A 25,598-nucleotide genomic window follows, 5' to 3' on the forward strand; every position below is an offset into this window, starting at 1 on the left:
AGAATTGTTTGGTATTCCTAGGATTCAATTTAAGTAGATTCGTACCACCGAAATAAAACGATCCATAAGGAAAAAGCGGTGGCGAAAATTCTTTGAACTGGCGGAGTGACCAGAGCGAGCAAAAGAAGAGTCTTAACTATAAACTCTGCTCTGTGCACCGAGACAGTGGTATTCAATTTATACAGATTAGGACGTAGTGTCGGACTGTCGTTTTCCTTATGGGTCTTTTTTTACGGAATCGTTCCGCGTGCAACTCGGATATGGAAGCCGCTCAGGAAGTCGACCGTGAAAAATGTTTACGGCCGCGCCGCCGAGAGAAGAGGATGTTGTAAAAAGAAATGGAACAATGATCTCGAATGCGAAGCCCCGTCGTGTCGTTTGTTCTCTTCAAGTTGTTTGGTGAGTCTACAGAGCGCACTAGAGGCTTAGATGTTCAAATATATCTCAGATTCTGTAACAATTCCCCTTTTTTAATTCAGTAGAGCCATGAACTACGTCGGGGGGTCACCAAGGAGCGGTAAATAATCATGCGGCCCGTAAAAACTTTTAGAAGCGTAAAACAATTTCCACAGCTCTAACTTCGTCCCGTAGAACCATGCCCAAGTTATAACAAAGAATGTTATCCTCTTGTGATGTCCTCAAATATTTTATATTCTAATGTAGGTGGTATTTAAAGTTTAAGCCAATTCACGACTTGATTCTTTATTTTATAAGTTGTGCTTTTGATTACATAGCATATTTGGCTATTTTTGTTGATGTTTAATTTCATGTATAACGTTAAAATAAGCCAAAGTTTTACCTATCTCAATGTGTATATGTCATTTCACTTTTACTCTCCAAATAGTTTTTACTATACCACTCATAGTATCATAGTTTTAAGGCTTAATGGTGCTAAAAATAGGCAATAAAAAGCTTAAATTTTATTAATTGTATGTTTTGAATACGTAACACTGGAAAGTTATGGTAATTTCACTGTGTTGAGACTGGTAGATATCTTGTAATAACTGCAATTAAGGCACTGAAAACGTTTTTGCTTCATGTGATATTACACATTTGTAATGGATTAAATATTCTAAATCAAACGCAGCATATTTTATCTACATTGTGCACCAGGATCATGTTTTTGTGAGTCATAAGGGTGACTGCTCTTTGATAGTAGGTACTTCTTTCGAAGTTATAGATTTGCTACCAAACAATTTTTTTGCGAGAGTGAAATTTTCGCCAGGGGATTTAGGTGAAATTTGCACAAACTTGAAAATGAATTCTACTACTTAGTATGATTTCCTTCGTTTTCAATGAATGCAATTTAGCTTGTCGTGATGGTCTGAGAAAATTCTTCAATTTTTAGTAATTTTGACCGGCGACAATTGTCTGGGTGTTTAGTTTATACAGGGTGTCCCATTTTAAGTTCCCACCCCGAATATCTCGAAATCTAAGCAAAATGAGAAAAAATGTTTCAGACAAAAGTTAAAGGGTTTAGAGGGGGACATACGATGGTGACTTTGAAAATGACCTTGAAGTCGATTTTCAAGGTCAAAGAGGGGGTAACTTCCATTTCTTAAATAGAAACCCATATTTTTTATTGCAGGATCGTATTCTACGGAAAAAAATACAAACTTCTTGTTCGAAACTTTTTATTGAAAAATGTATTTTTCCAGAGTTTTCTCACAAATTTCGCTCATCTTCGCGCAAATCTGGCCCCCACCGATCTGGTTCATTGGGTTCAATTTCATGAGCAGGGGGCTACGGGAGGAACCGTCGCGGATCGCGCCGCTCCCGGAACAGAGAAAAACACGGTAGTTTCACAGCAACCTAGAATCGGGTATTAGTTTTTGTGGTAAAATAATAGTCTAGATGTTCTCGTGGTCGCAATTTTCTTTGGTGAAATATTTATTCAGGTGTTACCTTCGTCGTTTCGAACTACTATCGTCACAAAAAAGGTAGAAGCTGAACTTTAAGCAAGAGCATAAAATCGTATCGAAGTTCGATAGGGTCTCGTCATATTTCTGTTTACTAATTGTTTATTCAACTACAACAATGAATCATGGAACATTGTTTAAAAGTAAACATTTAGCTTCTACGGTCGAAAGAGTGAATAGTAGTGATGGGCAAAGTCGATCATTTTAGTGATTCAATCATTTTGACTCGAGTCACATAAATGATTCAATCAATTGATTCAATCATTATGATCGAAAAGACTCAAATGAATCAAGATCGAAAAGACTCAAAGGAATCAAGATCGAAAAGACTCAAAGGAGTCATGATTGAAAAGACTCAAAAGGAATCATGATCGAAAAGACTCAAAAGGAATCAAGATCGAAAAGACTCAATCAATGGATGTAATAAATCACTTTGAATAATCGAATAAATACTGCCTCATCTGCGAAGAGCATTGGTAACGCTGATTGCTATCCATATTATCATTTCATATACTATTTTAATTGTGAATTCCTAGATGAGTAAATTAGATTGAAAAAATGAAGGAAGCAGTGTCATGAAAATATTTGGGAAGGCGAAACTGCCACAGTTTCTTAACACTAATAAAATAATTTCTAACTATAGTTGATCAAAATATAACACAAAATACACCACACAATGCATGAATCTGATCTGCAGGATAATTTTATGAACGGCACAATAAAATATAACCAGCTTTAACTTCTACTTCTTAACGTTCTCCTACAGGAGTCATCTTAATATTTTCCTTTTACGTGTATTGGTGTTATTAATACTGATAACTGCTGGAAAACATTTAAGAAAAAGATTACACAAGTATTCAGTTCTTCATAACATAGTATTTAATTTTATCACAACTATTTCTGCCCTGACGAAAAGAGATTAAGCATCAGTCCATGAACATACGTATGTTCATGCATCGGTCGTTCCAAATTTTGAATCAAACCGGAAACCGAGATGATTGATATGAAACCGGAAGTCGGAGTGATTGATGATTGATGATCGACTTGTTTAACGAAATGAATCATGAGTCATTTGATTCACCTAGTGATTCAATCTTTTTGATCGAATCGTTCATGATCGACCCATCACTAGTGAATAGGAACACGCGAAAAACAATGGAAACAGCGAAACGGTCGTCTCCTTCATCTCGTCACGGGAAAAATATTTGATTGGTGATTTTCGTAGTAATTTTTATAGACAGAGCAACGTCTTCGCATTACGAACAGCTTTTTAAAATTAAATGTTACCCATTCCTTTATTTGAAAAATGGCAGAAAGGTAGATTTCAATTTCCGAGGTGTGGAGATGAAAATGAATATCGCAGTTGCATATGAAATATGTAAAAAAAAGTTCTAAACTTTTCATGTAAGGAAATTTTTATAATTCCTCTTTTTTAAAATAAACCAGAAAGACGGAAATCACCTCTCGGCTATCCATACTAAAAAGACCTTTTTCGCCTTTTTGGTTTATTTTAAGTAAGAAGAGCAATGTTTGTGTAATGAAGGAAGACTATGTGCCACCAATGATTTGTAAGGTTGCAATAATTAAAGAAATTCACCCAGGTTCACACTGTTTAGTGAGAATGGTGACCGTACAAACCCCATCAGGACAATTTAAGAGACCAATCTCAGAACTGTATTTTGCCTACTTCAAATAAGTTACAAGTTATTTTATGCACTTCTTTTCAGGAAAAAGTGTTAATATTTTTCAGCAGCCGTATAAACATTTCCTTACATGAAAAGTTTAGAACTTTTTTTTACATATTTCATATGCAACTGCGATATTCATTTTCATCTCCACACCTCGGAAATTGAAATCTACCTTTCTGCCATTTTTCAAATAAAGGAATGGGTAACATTTAATTTTAAAAAGCTGTTCGTAATGCGAAGACGTTGCTCTGTCTATAAAAATTACTACGAAAATCACCAATCAAATATTTTTCCCGTGACGAGATGAAGGAGACGACCGTTTCGCTGTTTCCATTGTTTTTCTCGTGTTCCTATTCACTCTTTCGACCGTAGAAGCTAAATGTTTACTTTTAAACAATGTTCCATGATTCATTGTTGTAGTTGAATAAACAATTAGTAAACAGAAATATGACGAGACCCTATCGAACTTCGATACGATTTTATGCTCTTGCTTAAAGTTCAGCTTCTACCTTTTTTGTGACGATAGTAGTTCGAAACGACGAAGGTAACACCTGAATAAATATTTCACCAAAGAAAATTGCGACCACGAGAACATCTAGACTATTATTTTACCACAAAAACTAATACCCGATTCTAGGTTGCTGTGAAACTACCGTGTTTTTCTCTGTTCCGGGAGCGGCGCGATCCGCGACGGTTCCTCCCGTAGCCCCCTGCTCATGAAATTGAACCCAATGAACCAGATCGGTGGGGGCCAGATTTGCGCGAAGATGAGCGAAATTTGTGAGAAAACTCTGGAAAAATACATTTTTCAATAAAAAGTTTCGAACAAGAAGTTTGTATTTTTTTCCGTAGAATACGATCCTGCAATAAAAAATATGGGTTTCTATTTAAGAAATGGAAGTTACCCCCTCTTTGACCTTGAAAATCGACTTCAAGGTCATTTTCAAAGTCACCATCGTATGTCCCCCTCTAAACCCTTTAACTTTTGTCTGAAACATTTTTTCTCATTTTGCTTAGATTTCGAGATATTCGGGGTGGGAACTTAAAATGGGACACCCTGTATACATTGTCGCTCAATGCCTGTAATATCTCGTAGTGAATGAATCGGTACTCACTGCATTTCAGTGCTACATAAGAGTATTTGTGGAATATGTGCATTTAAAATACACCGGCTCTTTATAATACTGCAATAAGTGGCAGTATTTGTTTGTAAACTGAAGTGCACAACGATCTGACCAGGTGTACCTTGTCACTGTTGTAGATGCACAAAGGTTAAGAAAAGACTTAGCTGTTTCACAAAATAAAATATATTTGCGACCGGTTTCGATACAGCGTATCATCATCTGGCTGGCAGATGATGATACGCTGTATCGAAACCGGTCGCAAATATATTTTATTTTGTGAAACAGCTAAGTCTTTTCTTAACCTTTGTGCATCATGAAGGAGTTTCACCATGTTACGCCAAACACCATCGCACTGTTGTAGATGTTTAGTTTAACGAAACATTTTTACATTCGAATCACCGTGGTGACCTAAAATTAAGTTTATATTTGCATTGAATTAAAATTATCTCTCGTTATTCAATTCCAGGTCCTCAAGTTCTCTTCTCCGCCCAAACTACAAGAATAGTGAGACCGATGAAATGATGCATTAGCGATCAGTGTGCTTCGCCTTCCGCCAGCTCCTTGTTCCCTCGACCCCAAGGCATGGAGGGAGGCCGAGCTTACATGATGGGCCCCGCAGGTCCTAACATCGTGGGCGGCGGTGACATCCGGGTGCCTCTGATCAAGGCGGACCGCTGTCTCAAGAGGACCGTGTCGGTCAAGAAGGGGCCCAAGTGGTGCTGCGGCGGATCCGTGGTGCGGGCCCTCCGGCTCCGCTGCTGCGTGGTGCCTCCGCCCCGGCACCGCCTGTTGGCTCTGGTGCTGCTCGCGACGGGCGCCTATTGCGTCCTCGTGCACCCACAACTCCTGCACCAGACGCCGCCACTGCCCCTGGCGGCCTTCGTGCACGGCAACCGGACGCGTAACCTGGCTGCCGTGCGCGATAACCTATCAAGTGCTTCCAATCACAGAGTGAGTGAAAATCACCGCTGGTGGTAAATGAGGTTTTGTTGAAAATTTGAGTTGCCCATATCTTTGTTGTCCATTCTTTCATCTGCTTCAACCCTCTCAGTGCCATGGGCGGATATATCGGCTTTTGCTTCTCTACCGAAAAGTGCTACGAAGCGAAATTTTTTATTTAATCATCAAAAATTCCTGGAGTATTGGTCATATAATGCAAAATTTTTTTTTTTTCAACGTTTCGGTTTATTTTAAAACCTTTTATTTTTACGGTTTATTTTTTAAAATTTTAAAACCTCAGGGCTATGAATGAAAATAAACCGAAACGTTTTAAAATAAATATTTAAATAAACCGAAACGTTGGCAAAAAACTTTTTGCATTATATTACCTTTATTCCAGGAATTTTTGATCATTAATTAAAAGAGGTCAAGACAAGCGAAAAAAGAAAATCTATTTTTTTTAATTTTTATTTTATTCCCATACCACCGAATACAGTACATATTGGCCATTTGTCATGAGGGTGTTTAATAAATTTAACAACTTCGTGTGCTCGAACAGACATGTCCTAGAAAGAGGCAACCTACTCAGGCGGGAGTCGAACCCGTGACCTCTTTTTTGGCAGGCGATAAATTTAACCAGCCGGCACCGAAGCCGAAATATCGGGTTGGAGATATTTTGTTGTTCAAATTAATGAGTATGTCGCAGATAAAAACTTGAATAATACAATCACGATTAATTATGCCGTTGAAAATCAGTATTACAGGGGAAAAATAAAAAAATCAGCACGTTGACGCGCCAAAAAATAAAATAATAGATTTTTTTCTCGTCGGTGATACATTTTACTTGAATACCTTTGGCATTTCTCGCCAGTATCATTCCAAGTTGCTGGCACTTAGAGGTTTAAAGACAGGCACCTAATTACAATGAAAAAATAACTTTGTTAATGTTTCACACATTCACGTTGGTTTCTAATTAAAATAACTCGGGAAGTTTTCGATTAATTTTGGGTATTTTTGTTAATATTTGGACAGTTATCGATCCCAATATGTGCGGAAATTTGGCGGATGATTGATTTATTTTATTTGCGGTATATCTCAAAATTATCTATCTGTAATTATATATCTATCATTTTATAGGTATCCTCTTGATTATTGATTTTTTTGCGTGTAGAGTTTGGCGAAACTCCCCGACAAGTCCCCATTCATTGAAGTGTTGGTTGCTACAAAAATTTGTTAGCTCTTTACTTAAGGCGGAGTACCAAATATGATCTTATCTTACATGAGTTACGTACAAGGTTTTCTGTTTTGGTAATTAATCATATAAGAAATTCACTCTATTTTGAGATGTGCAGAAAAAAAGAGAGCTAAGGGAGCCTCTTAAGAGTCTCTGCACAGCTACAACAAAACTCATAAAAGGAGCCGTTTTGTTTAAAAAGATTCTGCTAAATACATACGTAATATAATCTTGACCATAAAAATGAAATTTTTCACAATATTCTTATTAACGTTTTTGGTATTTAATTATCTGTGGATTACCTAATTATGATGTAGACATCCTATCTAACTGTAAAACTAGTTATGTCAAGTCTAAAATGTATTAGCGATAATGAGTTTACTTCCGTTATAACTCAGCATTACGTGCATTCATTTCCATGAATAACAATGTGCTTGAGGTCACGCGAAGACCTGAATTGAAATTCCAGCTATAGCTACGCATAGAAAGGCGCCAGTCTGTCCCGGCGCCTTTTCCTACGATACTGAGGGAGTGATCACCCTTTCTTCTATTGCGATGGGGCGATCTGAAAGTTTTGATGGTATGTCTTGATTCTACAGATACAATCGCGTGAGGAATTTCTTTCAAGCAAAATCCATCATAACAGGATAATAATTCGTTACTCGTGTATAGCCACATGGCGAATCTGAAGATCTTGGCTGAAATAATGGAAATGACTGGAAATAACTGAGGGTTGAGTCTATTTTTCTTACGTTATTGTCTTAGTCTTAAAATACCTAATTATTTATGAGTTATTTGGTAGCAGGAAAATGGCAACATCACGCATAATTATTTTAGAGAAGTTTGATAATTCAATGGCTGCCTTTGGTCAAGAAACAAAAGATTTGTTTTTAGTGTCCCTCAAAATCCTCATCCCTCCATTTTTCGACGCCGGATTACCAAGGAAAATAATCATAGTTTTCATTTTAAATCGTACCACGCACTTTTTAGTATTTTTATACTGACGTAAACATTTTATTGGAGGCTGCTGAAAAGTGCATTCACGTCATAATTCCTTCTTGAGATGAACTGGGAAGTAGTATTAGTTTACTAGAAGTAGTATTATAAATAATGAACAGTTTTTTATGCTTAATTCTTACAATTATATGGAATTTGATTTAATATCGAGTTAAAAAATTAAATTATTGTCAATGCCAATACAGATTCTGATTAATTTTATTAAATGTATGTAAAAATTGGAGGAATTGCTAATCATGATTTTGATAAAGGTTTTCCATGAAAAAATGTCAATAAGTCTACGAAAATCACAACGTAAAATAAAAACCTCTTGATTTCTGATTACGAAAAAACGAAGACTTTGTCTTTAATGTTGGACTCTGCGGTTAACGTTTCAAACGAAGAAGCCTAATAGTAGGAGGGGACGCAAATTTTTTGGCAAGGGCTCTCATTTCCTTGTTTGTCACTATTGATCGAGGCGGCGGTGAGGCTAGAGATATTGCCAAAGCCCCATAGAATGTTAACCCTTAGGACGAGGAGGGTTTTCAATTTGCTGACCGTTTCCAGTATACCTGCCGCGCAATTCGCCAATCCCTCCAAAATGCTTTGAATAATTTAAATGGAATGCATCGCGCAGCGTTTTCATATTCGGAAATTAAATTATGGGAGAAAATCAACAAAAAACATGTTTGTCTCGTAAATATTTGTGACGCGAAATATTTGGTGCAGCTTAATGGAGTAAATTTCTCGTTAGGCGCGCGGAAAGAGTATAATTTTACAGGGTTTGCTAATGACGTGCAAACAGTAATTAACGCCACATTATGAGGGAAATTTTCGAGCCAGTGTTAGTAATACCGTCGTTTCTAGTAATTTATTTCCTTCACATTGTGGTATATTTATGAACTTTGTTGACTTTCCTCCGGAAGTTACGTGACGAAGTTAATTAAAAAGGGACGTGTAATTATATTCCTTTTCCATCTATGAACTCTTTTTTTAATAATCGTTAGACTTGAATTAATCTAATTTATAGTAGCCATGCTGAGTATTTTAATCTAGTTACACAAGCTATTAATGCAAAACTAATTATTTTATTTAATCCTAATAAAATTATCACGATACAATTTAATTAAATGTAAAACTTAAATTTATACAAAAATTGTCACTATGGCTAATGATGAAGATGAGCTTTGGTAGATAAAACGAATTTTAAACAAATAGATCAACGCAAACTTTTCAAACTCTACGTACTAATATCTACCAGAAATAATTTCTGGTAACGGGATCAAAATTTTGGAATTCTCTCCCTGAGGATCTTAGACAGAAGGTCTCCATCCATGCTTTTAAAATTAAATTATACATGGATTTACTCAGTGGAGAGCTAAAATAAACTCCCAAGAAAAATACAGCCTACATATTCTGTCTGCCTATGATGTCAAATTTCAATCCTTGTTACGTGTTATTTCTTTTTTTTACATGTGTGTATCAAACAACTTTACTTGACATTTTTCATGAACTTTTTGCTTTGATGAGCCATTTTATTGTAAATTGTGTTTTTGCTCCAAGGGTTTTTTTCCCAGAGCATAATAAATATATATTCTATTCTATCCTTTCGAGTCATCCTCAATGAAATTCGATATCAACTTAGAAATTGGGATGGAGAAGACTACTGTGAAAATGTCTGTGATTTACGGCTCCTTATTAAGTCTTAAATGGATGATTAATTGCATCTTCTTGCTGTCAAATGACGAGAAGGTACATTAAAGTCCTGGTAGCACTCTTTCGGTGACTGAAGTTCATTTAATGAATCCAGTTGCAATTTCGGTGACAAATTGACTTCGAAAACGCCCATTTAAAATGAGGGTAGTCAGTTTTATTTGTAGCAGTTGGACTAATGATGTTTTTATTCGATTCTCACCGTCCTATTCACATCCATATGCATTGAATATTTTCGATTGTCATCTCAGTCTAAGGCATATTATTCCACGCTGCTATGTTTGGATATGTGATAGAAACAGGTATAGTTAGTGACGGGGAGATTGAATTTTATGTCTTCCAATTTATCGCAAGTTTTAGACTTCATTAATTCCATTAAAATGGCCTTTTTGGGGGGATTCCTGTATTTCCTCTCGTAAAAATGTTTTATTTTCAACGTATACTTCATATTCAATGAAAGAAGGAATTAATGAATTACCAACAATGAGCACTGCAATTTGCCCCGTAGTTAATGCATTCCTTACTTTATCCTCGCTTACTTTTCATATTCACTTCTTCTAGTGATATGGTGGCGATAATTTTGATTGTTCGAATCCAAGGTGAGTCTTGATTGTTTTCCTCAAATAAAATTGGTGTTCGATCGATGAAAAATGTAGACTAAAAATATATTATCTCAATTTTTATTCATAATACTTTAAATGAAAGTTATTTTTATCACGCAGTATGGTATTTATCAATAAGCACCCTTAGGAGTTCTGCGATTCTGGCAGAAGTACTACCCCGTCCTTTTATGCACGCTCATAGTGTTACTACTACCTGAAAAGTGAGCAAATATTGTGAAAAGTGCTAAATTTCGACCCCAAGTTAGTTTCTAGAAATATAATTGACCTGTATTCGTATTGCTTACACAACCAATCCTCAATCCTCGAATACTGCTTAGTTATCTAATTCACTGCCTGTCCCTCCAACCTTAAGACTCTTGAACGTCCAGTTAATTTCCTCATTTAAGTTGTCCAACACCGCGTTCCTCTCATACGTAATTCTTTTCGCTCTGAAATTATGTCTGCTCTATCATTGGTACCACTATCCACCCAGAGGAATATTTTTGATCTTTCTGTCATTTACAATACCTTAATTGGTAAGTACCGATTTTGTGAAATACTCCCATTCTTTTCACTCCACATTCCCAACCGCGACTTTCCTAATGACCAACTACCATACCAACCTAATTTCCGTATTTTTCTATCTCAGAGATAGGCTTTTTACAGACTTCCTACCCTGTTCAACACCATTTCATCTACCAACCCTTCCTTGGATCTCTCAACGCTATTCGGAGCAGTCAAGAGGCAGCTTTGAAAAGCCTCCTGAATCTTAATTTTTCTATTTATATAGTTTAGATGTGTTTATAGGAAACCCACCCACCCACCATGGAAATATTTCACACGATTACCCCTGAAACCGCTCGGTTCATGAAAGAATAAGTACTTACACTCGATAGGTCGGGATTTTCTTCATTACAGTTTTTTACCGTTGAAGGTGGTTGTACATCGAGCATATTTTAAATCACCCTTGCCTGATTCCCTTCCCAAATTGAACCTTCCTCTAGTAGTCACAACAAGGGCGATTCCCTTTCATTCTATAGAAACCCCACTATCTTCGTCATCGATCATTCTTCCATCAAACGATTTCCAGCATCCTATAGCAGTCAGTACTCGAGCCAGCCAAATCCTCCGTATAACCCGTTAAAATAAATAATAGCTGCAGCACATTAGAGGAAAACGGATACAATAGTATGGACAACAGGAAGCAAATTGCATTTGAAAAGGAGGCGTTCATGAACAGGAAGGAGCTTCTGAGAGGCTCGCTATGCAAGAATTTAAAGAAAAGGTTCGTGAAGAGTGCAGCGCTTTACGGTGCAGAAACGTGGGAAGAATGTTAGTTAAACGAGGGAAAGGAAGGAGAAGAATAGTATTTTTAGGTATAATGAAAGTGATTTGATCTTATTGTGAATTGAAGAGGGAAGTGCACGATGGAAGGGAAGGCTCTCGGAATTCTTCTTTAGCACTCCATGGAAAGCTACCTTAATAGGTAGTATACTTTAATAATAATAATAATAAATAAGTACACACCTAAAACCATCCTTGAAAACGACCACTGTAAGATTTATTATGACCGTTCAATTATTACCGATAAAACAGTCCATAGCAATAGACCTGATCTAGTAGTACAAGATAAAACTCACAATGAAACGTACTTGATAGACATTGCCGTACCTAATTCGCATAATATCACCACAGCCTACACCAGCAAAATGGAAAAGTATGAAGAACTTAAAAATGAAATTAAGAGATTGTGGACATCAGATAAAGTACACATAATATGTATCATTATCTCCGCCACAGGAGTAGTGCCTCATTCACTCCATCAAGGTCTTCAAACTATTGGACAGCCGGAAAACTTGTTTATTACAATACAAAAAGCAGCAATTTAAATACTTGCCGAATTGTCAGAAAATTTTTCAAAACAGAGTAAAGAGACGAGAGTACTTGGTGATACCCGTACCTCGCCTAAAAGCAGCAAAAATGCTGTGAAAATATAAAAAAATAACCATAATAATAATAATAATATATGTTTAAGCTGTAAATTTTAAGTTTAATATTCCATGTCAAGGCCAAAGTGGCTGGTTTTGAATAATTTAATAAATAAATGAAAAATCAAACGTCGGTTTCCAGCACTGAGGGAGTGTGGATTAGAATCGGAGGCTGTTGTCTCCATAGAGGTACTTCAGCGGATCTTCACCCTTCTTCTTCGTATGGGGTAGATGCGGTTCCTCCCCTCGCTTCTTGGCGGCTCTAATGATAACGAGGGATGTAGTACCGCCTCTGAGGAGGTCATTATCTCCTAATGCTGCTGGTGGGTAATTGGTGCTAAACAGTAATCAAGCGATGGTAGAAGGAAGCGTCTCCCATTTTTGTTCATTAGCGAAAGGTGCATGGAATGCCTCTCGTAGAGTTCTTGGCCTTTGCAAAAGAAGAAGTGATCTCTAAGCTAAGAGCTTAACTCCCAGTGTCAATTAAGGACACTATGAGCCAGGGGGGCTGAGTGCATTTTTTTTGCAGATAAATATAGATAATAGTTGGTGGGGTACACTATAATGTTGTGGCAAAGGGATAAAACTGAATCACTAATAAGCATATACATATAGATTAATTGATTTGGATGTTTCTCTTTGTTACAACAATATTGTGTACCCCACCAACCGTTATCTGCTATTATCTCCAAAATAAATTGCACTCATCCCCCATGGATTCTAGGGGCCTCAATTGATCTTTGATTCAAACAGTCGCTACTTAAAATTTATTTGGTAAATTTTAAATTTTTTAGTAACGTGTGTTTTTCTATATACTCTAAATAATACTTGGCATGTTATGTTACTTGGAGAAGGCAACCAACAGCTTACGTCATTTTCGTCATGAGGGAAAGGGAGGGAGAGAAGGGTGGAGAGAAACCCGGTGTCGGCATTAGCTTACTCTTAAAGAAAGGCGCCAAGGGAGCCACGCCTAACGTCCCATCCGACGGACGGAGTGCTGCGCTTGAAGAGTCCTCTACACGGTAATCAATTAGGGTTCGGGCAGTCTCTGAAAAACTCTGTCACCACAGGGATTTGAGCCCGGACCGACTGGATAGGGAGCCAGCACTCAAGCCATCACACCAACTCTTTCCTTAATTCTACTTTTAATTTCTCTATCCTCTCCAGATGCATGCCAAATATCGTGGCTTTTTGTATTGGTATTTCTTTGCCTTGTATTTCAGTAAACTACTTGATTGACGATTGGCAAGGTGTAGACACTCAGTGTGGCAATATCATATCGGTAGTGGATCAGTTTGGTGGTATACACCAATACGTATCAAACCAACTTTTCTAAGAATATTTTCAGAAAAAGTGTCGAAATAATTACTTCCACGCTTATTTTGTTCATGAAATCCTCTTAATTTATTTAACACTATGGATAGGTTTTCTGATAAAACTAATGTATAGAGCGTTGCTCATTGGAGTTGCGTCCGTTTTATAAGTGCACACATTCCATAACTGGAGGAAGAATTGATTTCACTTAGCCCTAAACTAAGCGTTTTTCTGGACGGGGGAGAACGGTTCGATGATCTTACAGACGTGAAAGTTGACAGAGGATGTCGAGTTCGTCGTCCTGCCATTGATGGAGGAGAAAAGTTAAGCTGCATTCTTTAATTATCGCCGTATTGTGAATGGACCCCGAGACAGCTGTAATCGTTCAAGGCGTGGATTTTACGAGTTTGAGTCAGGCTGCGAAAGGAGATTGAACACAAGGCCGCGAAGCTCGTACTCCGTCTTGATCTAGTATTTACAAAACCGTGAACTTGGCAAGCCTCTGAAGAGAGGTTGAGGAACGATGAGGAAGTGGCAGAATCAATCTGGCTCTCACTGGCGTAATTTCGTTTGAATTGGCTACCTCCTGGAAATTTATCTTTAACGGTTACTTTGGCTTCTTCGCGTAAGCTCAGTTTTCTTCCGCGTGTGGAATGACCATGAAAATAGAAGAGCTTTTTCATTTGCATGTATCTCTTTGTTACAAAAATATTGTGTACCCCACCAACCGTTATCTGCTATTATCTCCAAAATAAATTACACTTACCCCCCTGGAATATTTACTTGAAACTTTACTATTTCTCATTTATTTGCTCATTACCAAATTTGCTCTGTAAAAGTTTATTGCGAAACTTTAGCAAGAGTATTGGTTCATTAAAATAACACTAGCGTCAATCTGGCTCTCACTGGTGTGATTTCGTTTGAATTGGCTATCTCCTGGGAATTTATCTTCAACAGATACTTTGGCTTCTTCGCGTAAGCTCAGTTTTCTTCAGCGTGTGGAATGACCAATGAAATAGAATAGCTTTTTCATTATTCTATACTTTACTATTTCTCATTTATTTGCTCATTGCTAAAGTTGCACTGTAAAAGTTAATTGCGAAACTTTAGTAAGGGTATTGGTTCATTAAAATAACTCTAGATGGTGACCTATCTCCTGTAATTTCAAGGAAATTAAATGCAATAATTAATATAAAGAGGTGAAGAAATATTCATGTATGGTATTAATTTTTCCTTTAAACCCAGTCATTGATGTGGGAGGGTATTATTTTTTTAGGTTCTGCGAATTAAGTCTTCTAAAAAATATTAAGTCTTGAAAAAAATATAGACGGCGACCTAGGTCCTATAATTTTTAAAACAGTTATAAATAAAAAAAGTCAGTAGTTATTCATCTACAGTATAAATTTTCCCTTAAACCCAGTCACTGATATAGGAGGATAGTAGTTAATTAGTAGCTGCGAATTAGGTCTCCTATAGTGATGGGGGACTGGAACGCGTCAGTCGGGGAAGGTAGGGATGGAAACGAAATAGGAGAATTTGGATTAGGAATTCGAAACGACAGGGGCGAGAAAGTAGCAGAATTTTGCAAGAGAAACAAGTTATTCATCACAAACACGTGGTTCAAACATCATAAAGGGCGAAGGTACACATGGAAAAGTCCAGGGGATGTGGGGAGATATCAAATAGACTACATTATGGTAAGACAGAGGTTTAGGAATAGTGTGAAAAACTCGCGCAGCTTCCCAGCAGCAGATGCGGATTCAGACCACAATTTAGTACTTATGAAATGCAATTTAAGATTCAAAAGGCTCATGAAAGGCAGGAGGGTGAGGAAATGGAATGTAGAAGCACTGAAGGGAAGTATGAGGAGAGAATATCAGGAACTAGTTGACACTAGTATACGGGAGATTGAAAGTACCAAGACGGTAGAGGAAAGATGGGATAATATAAAAACGGGAATAGTCAAAGCGGCGGAGAAGTCAATTGGTTACGTTGACAGTAGAAGGATAAAGAAGCCGTGGATAACGGAGGCAATGGTAAATGAAATGGAGGAGAGGAGGAAGTGGAAGAACGTGGACACAGAACAGGGCAAAAGAATGTATAGGGAATTGAATAATCGATTACGACGTGAAACTAAGAGGGCAAGGGAGGCTTGGTGGAAAAGACAGTGTGAGGAAATGGAAAAGTTCCAGAAGGATGGAGAAGTAGGCGCGTTGTACGCCAAAGTTAAGTCGCTATCGGGCGGTAAAAGAGGACAACCCATGTCTAAAATTAAGGCTAAAGATGGAAGGATGCTAACCGAGCGAGAAGAGGTACAGAGTAGATGGAAGGAATACGTGGAGGACCTGTATGACGGAATAAACAGACCAGAGAGACTGACTCTAGAGGAGGAAAGTGCAGTGGAGGAGGATAATCTTGGGCCGGAGATATTAGATTCGGAAATAGAGAGAGCACTTCGTGATATGAAGGCTAGGAAAGCAGTCGGCGTGGACAATATCCCGTGTGAGCTTCTGAAGAATCTAGGGAGGGAAGGCAAGAAAAGGTTTTTCGAACTAGTGCGCAGGATCTATGAGGAGGGATATTGGCCGGAAGATTTCGTGAAGACTGTTTTAATTCCGCTTCCGAAAAAGAAGAAAGCTGTGGAATGCGGAGATTATAGGACTATCAGCTTAATATCGCATGCGGCGAAAGTGGTGCTGAGGATATTGAACAGACGAATGGAGGCGAGGGCAAACGAATATTTGGGCGAAGATCAATTTGGTTTCAGAAAAGGGAAGTCAACTCGTGATGCAATAGCAATAATGAGGTCCCTCGTCGAGAGGAACGTAGAATATGACCAGGACGTATATGCGTGTTTCGTGGATTTTGAGAAAGCGTTTGATAGGGTGAACTGGGTAAAGTTAATGGATATTCTCAAGAGAATAGGTGTAGATTGGAGGGATAGACGACTGATTCGTAATCTGTATATGGCCCAGACTGCACAAGTGAGGGTAGCGGACGGAGAATCTGGGTGGGCAAGCATTGGCCGAGGTGTGAGGCAAGGCTGTCCTCTATCGCCGCTGCTCTTTAACGTGTACGCTGAGGAGATGGTAAGGGAAGCGTGGGATGAGTTAGAAGCTGGAATAAAAGTGGGAGGAATGATGTTCAAATCAGTGAGATTCGCGGATGATCAGGCGCTGATTAGCCAGTCAGCGAGGGGGCTTCAGGCTCTAGTGGATGCGTTATACGAGCGCTGCGAGGAGTATGGGATGAGGATTAATCACAAGAAAACTAAGGTAATGCGGTTTTGTAAAGCATCACGAGCGAGGAATGTGAGACTTAAGATAAAGTTGGGTGGTGAAAAACTTGAGCAGGTTGAGCAATTCAACTATTTAGGCAGTACGTTAGAGGAAAATGGATACAGTAGTAAGGACATCAGGAAGAGAATTGCATTAGCGAAGGAGGCGTTCATGAACAGGAAGGAGCTTCTAAGAGGATCGTTATGTAAGAGTTTAAAGAAAAGGTTAGTGAAGAGTTTGATCTGGAGTGTAGCTCTCTACGGTGCGGAAACGTGGACACTGAGGAAGGAAGACGAGAGAAGATTGGAGGCATTCGAGATGTGGGTATGGAGAAGAATGGAGAGGGTGAAATGGACGGAGAGGAAAAGGAATGACGAAGTGCTGGATATGGTTGGCGAGGAGAGACAGCTTTTAGATGAGATACGGAGGAGACAGAAGGTATGGATGGAGTTAGTGCTTAGCGGTGAGGGGATGTTGAAAATGGTGTTAGAGGGTAGAATGTTAGGGAAACGAGGGAGGGGAAGGAAAAGAATAGGATTTCTAGATAGATTGAAAGAGAGTAGGCCTTACTGTGAGTTAAAGAAGGCAGTGCTGGAAGGAAAGGGAGGCTCCCAGATCACTTCTTGCGTACTCCATGGAAACCTACCTTAATCGGTAGAATACTATAATAATAATTCATTAATGGCATTGCAGTCCGAAGATCACGACTATGTTATATTTTTCCCTTCCCCGTACTAGTTATTTCGGTTTCAGATATTCTTCTTCCTTTGCCATTCTTTATCTGCGCCAAGTACTTATTACTTGGTCTCCTCGGGGCTCCTATGGGGAAATTTCAATAAACTTTTCACTCGACGATGTATCTCGCGTATTTGCTACATATTATAATATGTCTTATCTAGCACGTCCTTTAGTCAAAGCTGTTCCCTCTATTCGCCTATTCTTCGCTTCACTTCCTCGTATCTTACTCTATCCGTACATTTGATTTTCAACACTCGCTGCCAGCACCAACTAAGGTCCCAACACTTTTACTGTCAGCTTTTCCAATGGCCCTCAGTTCTGATTTGTAGAATACATTGACCACATAAATGTTTCCTCATCTTTGTGTATCCTCTAAGCGGAATCATGATAAATGGTCTATACCATGTCCAACAGAGAAAATTTTACATTCAATCTTTGCTGAAAACTGAAAAGGAAAATGTTTTGATCTTCAGCGTTTGCTGCCAGCACCAGTCCTCTAAGGCTACAAGTCTTTTACGGTCAGCTTTTCCAATGTCCATCCTCTGATTTGTAGAGCTTCATTGTCCTCATTAATCTTTTCACATCCTATCTCTTTGTATCCCTCTTTGTGTCCCTTCTGAGATGACCGAAGAATATGTTGAATCCGGCACACGCACCAAGTTGGTAACATCAACACCCGTCGTCTTTTTGTTCTCCGATACCAGGTGTCGGATGATGGGTCCGACATTCGCCACCACGCTTTGTCGCTCTTCGCGGGTGCGGCCGGGCAACGCGGAGAGATGGAGGAGGAGATGGCACGGCGCCGGGCGCGGGTGTGGCAGGTGTGCCGCTCCAGCGGCCTCGTGTCCGACGACGGCACCTCGAAAGTGGAGCCCAACGCGTGGGAATTCTTCGTCGACGAACACCATCACCTCGTCTGGTGCAACATATTCAAGGCAGCGTCGTCCTCGTGGATGTACAACTTCAACCTCCTCGGTATGTTACTTGCTCAAGAGCCATTTTCGATCCATCTGCTGCATCTTTTACCTGTTCACCTAGTATAACTTTTGTTTCACCAGCCATCTTGATGGCCCTTTTATTCGAAAAAAATTTGAACGCAACTTACTTTACGTTCGGCGACTCCGCGACGAGAAAGCATCGTTTTGATTTTGGTGTGTGTGCTAAACTGTAGTGGTTTAGTTTGTCATTTGTTTATTTGCTGTCGTAGTTTTACTATTAATCAATCTTTATATCAATTATGTTTAAAAATTTTCGTATGAGAACACTAACAATCATTTGAGTGACAACGTTGCCTTTTATTTGTTCAGTTTTTCTGTAGTTTTACTTAGTTTAATGTTTTGACTATCACTAACGTTGTTAACTGTTATTTTAATCTTTGATTTTTTTTTATTTATCAGTGATTGTTTGTGTTACCTTGCTTGGATGATGATTGAAAATTCCTGTAACTGTAGTTTACGCTGTAATTTGGCATGATAATATGTCAGGCATCCACTTGTTTGTTTGTCGTTATTTCTTTCCATAAATCTTTTATTTATTTTTTAAGTCATTGTGCTGGTGCATGTAATAGGTGATGTCAATGTTACTTTAAGGGGACTCGTTGGTGACTCCTCCACCGTCTTCGAGGAGGAAGGGAGGGAAGCCGAGGAGTGAACTGTGGACAAATTTCCTCAAAATGTTCGGTGAGTCTCAAAAGCCTTTTTTCCCAATGCCATCCATCTACAACTCTTCTCTTGACTCGTTTTATCTTTTTGACCGCAGTTCGCAGGCTACATGATATCAACATCTATATGTCTGATAGTTTTAAAGGATTTACCGTTGAGAACTCGCATTTTTTTATTCGTACTTTTATGATTTCGTGTTCCACTTAATGGGAGGTGCTGCGTGAACTATTTTCGGGAACCGTCTTGGTCTTTACAAGGTTTTTTTTATCTTATTTTCATGTTGTAGTGTCTTGTAGCTACTTTTGTGGTGTGAATGATCGACTAACTCTCATTGCCTGTTTGGTTTGAAGATTTTTATTTTATTTTGCAGATATCTTATTCTTTATCGTTATTTTTCGTAATATTGAGTTCAGCGTTAGGTTTCTGTTTTGTTCAAGGTTGTGCCTTGGGTTAACATTTGCTTGTCTGTGTAGTGGTGACTGAGTACTATAAATTTAGTTTGTAATTAATTCTTTATTACTAACTTGTTGCATTGCCTTTGCCTGCTATCTGCATCTAGTGAAATCGCCACTATAACATTCTACGGTGACCGCTATAATATACGCATCGATAGGATCAAGGCTTACTTTACGAGGCTCATATAAGTCATCCGCACCAAAATTTGGTATTATAACGCTATTCGATTACGCACTTGTTGAATTGAAGTAGCGAAAATTTAGCATATTGAACCTAGTGCACAGATAGCCCCGAGATATTTCATAGTATTGTTCTATATTTCTTGAACGTAGAATAAGAGAGAGCAACCATGATGGCTTTTGGATGTGCTTCCAGAATTTTAAAGCTGGACGTCACTTAGCCGGACCTCAGCTAGACCTGAACTTGACAAGAAAGGTCACTGATGAACGGACGTTATTCATGTCATTATTCAACGTACGGTAGCGATATCATTTATTTCAATTGTGAAAATAATTTCTATTGAATAGAGGACTCGCATTTAAGAGACCGTTTGAGGCTGTCAATGGAGTTGTAAAAGCTTTTAATTTTTAATGGATTCCATGAAAATATCAGCATCAAAACCACATATTTCTTTATATTTCTCTTGTCCTATTACTGGGGCTGCGCGGTGACTTGGCGTGATGAATGATGCAACTCAATGAAATTGACAGAGTTTAGATTGTCATCGTGAAATTAGAAATGCAGTTAATGTTTATTCCGAAGTTCAAAACAGCGAAGAACAATATCTTATATTTCTATAGATATATGAGTGTTTGATTTCATTGTATTATCATGGAATATGAAGCAAGAATGAAGTGTGTATATTAACTGGATGGAAAGGATGGAGAACAAGCCTATTAAGAGAGAATAATATTTGTAAAACAAATGAAAGGACTGAAAAAAAGTCCAATGCGGTGATAGTGTCCTTATAAGGGGTGGCCATGGTACTGTTCAGTATAATTTTGATGTTTCAAAGTACTGAAAGAAACAGGCTAGCACCAATGGAGTTATTCACACAAATGAGACGACATTGGTATTTCGAAGCGTGTCTGAATTTCACCTGGGGTGTAACGGAACGGGCTCAATAAATTCAATCGGAGTTCCGGATTAGTCTCTTGGTGAAGCCTAGGGATACTTTCATAGTGAATTTCTCTTCCCCGGTAAAACTTTCATCAAATAATATGTATGTAAGACAATGTGTTTGTGAGAGATTACAATAAGTGAGTGTTACCGTAAGGGCCATCATTGATTCTGCTGAAGATATCGATGATAGACCGTAAGCCAGAGACACCCAAAAGTAATTGAGGATCGTAAATGGAGGTTTTATTTCTGGGTAAATTGGTGCGTTTTATTCCATGTGAACTTTCATTTCCACCGGATAGATAGTGTCATGCCATGCAAAGGCAATGCTGAATACCGTTATAGAGGGAAGAATGTTGAGTAATCATGGGGACAGGGAGATGGGAAATCGGGATCATGAATAGAATGAAGAATATGCCGGACTGACGAAGAAAATTTAACGTCGTGAGGGGGACAGGCCGGAGTGATTTGTAAACACACCGTTGGATAAACACCTGTTCTGGAGTAAGGTCGTTGAATTTGACCCGAATGCGCAATTTAGATTCAACAGAATGCTAAGCGAGGATGATCAGAAGAAATGATATGTTATGTTTCATGCCAAATTACCTTTCTTAAACAGTACCTTTATTTATTACTTGAAGATAAACTTTTAGACAAATTTTTATCTACTTCGAACCGCTCTGCTATAAATAATAAAGAAATTTATTGTTTAAGATAGGTTGACATGGAACATAATGTATCAGTTCTACTGATCACTCTAGCTTGTTCCTCATCCAACCTTGATTATCCTTTCTTAGTTAACGTTAAGGTCACAAAAACATAATGTAGCATGCAAAACTATCATAAATCGTTGAATACCTGAAAGACTAGTAATGGTTTTGGTCATGGAATTCATATTACGTATCTCGTCGGAAAAAGATGGCTCATAACAATGACTGGAAAATCTATCGCCATGGTTTTTCTGAGTGTTTTCCACCTCCGGCAGTCCCTGATTGGTTTCGCTGGGACTACCTCTCGCGAGTTTCACAGCGAGTAGTTCATGCAAGCTTCCCTCCGTCTCGTCTGTCCGTTCGCGATGGGCATTAATATGTGATGAAGCGCTCCTTCCTCTCCGTACGTCTTTTGTCTCGAACTCTATTGGATGGAGTTCTTTCTTTCTCCCGGAATCCTTTGTCCCGCATCCCTCCGCGCGCGCGCGCGGGGCAGCTTATCCTTGGCAGCAGGCCTGATAATAGAAGCTGTAGTCGTTAAGGGAGTCGCACGCTGCCTCCAGGCCATTGAGAATAATTGGATAATTAGGGCATGAGACTGAGAAGAGAGGAGTTTGGGGAGAGGAGGAGAGGTCTAAAGACTGTAGAGGGCGGGTAGACTGTAAGGTTAAATAAATTAGGCACTCGGCTCGCTAGAGCGAAAAAAAAGCTCGAAGAGGAAACTGTTTTCGCTTTTGTTAACAAAAAAATGTTCGACCTAATGATCCTTCTTGCTGCGAATTTCGTAATGGAGATGTACATCATGTATGCGTGATGGCACTCATGAATTCGTACTCTGGAATGAGCTAGCCCAGTTTCATCCGAATGTGCAGTTTGAATTCGATGGATGCGTCAGAATATTAGCTTATAGGTTAATGTTTATCCTCTATGAACCATTCTACTACAGATAATATATTAAGGTGCTGTTTAAGATTGACACGAAGCATAATGTATCAGTTCTACTGAACACCCTAGCTTGTTCCTATTCTTTCCTTTACCACCCTTTCTCAGTTAACGATAAAGGCGCATACGCATACGCCGGCATAACATATACCTCTCTGTATATCAATGAACGTTATTCTGGGAAGAAAATTTGACTGCATATCCTCCTATGGCTCGATAATTAGATTTTGCTTTGTAAGCGAGAAAATAATGGATAATTATATATTGCTCATACTTTCAGAATCGGAGTGCTGGGCAATGGAACTAAGTTCTAATGTTTTCATCTGGCAAAATCGTCGTAAGATACTGGTAGATCAATTTAATATTATTGAGCAAAAACAGTCGATGAGTTTGCTGTTGATTCCTGAATTTTAATAAGAGAAAAATTTGACAGATGATTCGAATGCATAGTAATTCTTTGGAATTATAAGATTCTTAGCAAAAGATATTAAACTCTTTTTTGAGAAGTAATGTCGAGTAGAAAGTTGTCTATTTGTGCAAATTGATAATAGGGTAGTTTCCTTCATCAAAGAAAACGAAAGGTATTGATTGCGATTCCTTACCCACCATTAGTGTATTCATAATACACAAATTATTTGGTTTTTGAAATACCGGTTTAGACGAATGGCAAGGGTCAAATTTTATCCTCATTTGAAAAAGGCCAGATCGGCGCCCATGCGATTCCACTCCACGTGACGTCACAGAGACCTAGTTTCTACACGAGAGGATAGGAGTTATACATCGTCTGAGGTTACCAATGCATGCATGAGGCACAGAGCTCAGGTAAACATGTCTTAACAATCACCTATTAAAACTGGCTAAGGTCGGAAAGTTTTCTTCGTTTGATAAGGTATTAATAAACCTTTTTTAAGCCAAGCGCTACCAGCCAGCAAGGTACTCAGCTACCCGCTAGCATCCTGCGTCCTATCAGCGCTCAGAGCCTCGATCAAGATCACCTCACAAGGCGGGAGGGGGAACCAGAAATGCGTCGCACGGACTTTTTCCCATCATTCCTACTTACGCTTCGCGTTTTCGCGTGCTTGAAATTTTTCACTTTTCATTTAGTCGCGAAAAATAGATATCGTCATTTAAAAATCTAAAAGCGTGAAATACGTACTCCAGGAGTAATAATCTTTCGATTTAGGCAATAAAAAAATGATAGGAAACCACCCTATTGGCGAAGTCTCCATGGGTGGTGGATTGATTAGAATTAGCTCGAGGAAGACCTTCGGAATGCCTCTCTTGCCCTTTCACAGGAATACTGCCGGGCATGGTGCTTGATTGTGAACTTTATTTGAAGAAGGAATGGGAAAGAGAGTCAATGAATTTTTCCGCATGACATTTTTGGCATTGATTTTCATTTTTAAAGAATGCACTCCAGTGAATTTTTGTCCCGATTTTGATCTAAAGTTTGTTTTAGTACTTAGTATGCACGAATTAAACTAATTTTCACAATGAATTGCGCACATTATGCCTAAAAATTTATTTTTGATCTCGGAGTGTGGACTATTTACTTTAATGGTGCAACTAAGCAAATATACATCAGACTGCCGTTCATGGCAAATACCTGAACACAGTAACCAAAATATGGGGGTTATTTTTTCAACTTGTGGCAAAACTCTTGGTGGAGACGAGACCGATTAACGTTAGAGTTTTATTGCCACGGATTGAGTGAAGTGTATACATGATTTTTATCATGGGCAATAGCTGTATTTAAGCTATCTTTCAATTATTTAAGTATACCGGGACAAGCCACGGTGATAACTTTTTACGGAGTCACCCGCAATGCACAAATAGTGCGAAAAATCCACAGAGGAAAAATAATTCGCCTTGACCGGGATGCGAACCCTGATCCCTCGATTTCCGGCCGAGTGCTTTAGCCAGTTAAGCTACCGAGGCGTCATTCTCCCCTGTGGAAATTTGTGCACTATACCGGACAAGGTGGTAGGGACTGCTGAGCATATGCTGCGACTAGCAGTCTAGGTCGTGCGCATGGCGCCACAGCCGGAGAGCGAAGCCCGAACTGTCCGGTATAGTCCACAAATTTCCACAGGGGAGAATGACGCCTCGGTAGCTAAATCGAGGGATCCGGGTTCGAATCCCGCTCAAGGCGAATGATTTTTCCTCTGTGGATTTTTCGCACTATCTTTCAATTATTTTTCTTTTATGAGGACGAGCTGGAAATCGAAGGAATTGTGGTTTCGATTTCCCTATGGTGATTATGGAACCGTAGTAATTTTGTTCTTTCCAGTTTTCTACCATTCTTATTCTTTAACTATTTTTGGTTTGAGCCAGTGAATTTCATTCTCAAAAACCAATTGAAGAACTTTCCCGCGAGTAATTTGTCTCTTTGCAGACGTTGAAAGAGTAATCACACTGGTGTAAGTTTCTCAGACGTATCGTTGCCAATTCCTTAAAAAGGTTCTTCACTAACCCTCGACCATTTTGAGTTCAGTGCAAAAGAGATAAGCAGATGTTAGTTTCCAAGTCAAATTGTAAACTTACACGCAGAAGCAGCAAATTGGGTAGAACTGTGACCCACGTTCTTACTGTAAAATATACCTATGGGATGGATCGATCATAGTTGAAAAAAATAACCCTTTTGTGAACTTACAGAACTTACGGACTTGTTAGTTGCAAAATGAACAGTGGCTTCTAGATTTTTTTACTAAACTTTTCCTATTTCTCTCGAGGTTATTTCTTAGATTTTCATTTTTGCTGATGCTGGAACATAGTCCTCTATACTTGGAAATATAGTAAAAAAAAGGCCAGCTGTAGCTATGTTTGCGTCCACTGAAACCGTATGCCTTCCATCTCTCCAGGCGGCTACAAGGAGCAGTATCTCCGCCGATCCAGGAAATCTCCGCTGGCCCTGGCACGAGAGCGGTTTCCGCGGCCGTCGGTTGAACAGTTGAAGGCAGCTCTGCCGCACTCCCTGTCCTTCCTCATCGTGAGAGACCCATTCGAAAGACTGCTGTCCGCATACCGGAACAAGATCGAGGGCTTCCGGCACAAATTCTACCGGAAGATGGCCCGGGAAATGATCTCCAAGTTTCGGTTCAAAACGTCCCCCGCTCCAGGGACGCATCGGGTGAGTGTTTTTATTTTTGGTCTTTGGAACCGTCGCACAGTGGGCGG

At 38.9% G+C, this 25,598-nt stretch overlaps 1 protein-coding gene across 3 annotated transcripts in view; it reads left to right on the forward strand.

The window, feature by feature from the left end:
* LOC124161133 (carbohydrate sulfotransferase 11-like) overlaps positions 1 to 25,598 on the forward strand; it is a 73,184-nt gene that overhangs the window by 41,045 nt on the left and 6,541 nt on the right. For 2 of the 3 annotated variants that reach the window (XM_046537362.1, XM_046537363.1), the window contains exons 2-5: positions 5,198 to 5,682; positions 18,238 to 18,508; positions 19,123 to 19,212; positions 25,283 to 25,551. In XM_046537362.1, coding sequence (XP_046393318.1) covers positions 5,314 to 5,682; positions 18,238 to 18,508; positions 19,123 to 19,212; positions 25,283 to 25,551 — 999 coding nt within the window. In that variant the 5' untranslated portion in view covers positions 5,198 to 5,313. The remainder of the gene's footprint in view (positions 1 to 5,197; positions 5,683 to 18,237; positions 18,509 to 19,122; positions 19,213 to 25,282; positions 25,552 to 25,598) is intronic. The other variant, XM_046537364.1, reaches the window with a different exon arrangement.

This window comes from Ischnura elegans, chromosome 6 (assembly GCF_921293095.1).
Source record: "Ischnura elegans chromosome 6, ioIscEleg1.1, whole genome shotgun sequence".
NCBI classification, from domain to species: Eukaryota; Metazoa; Arthropoda; class Insecta; order Odonata; family Coenagrionidae; genus Ischnura; species Ischnura elegans.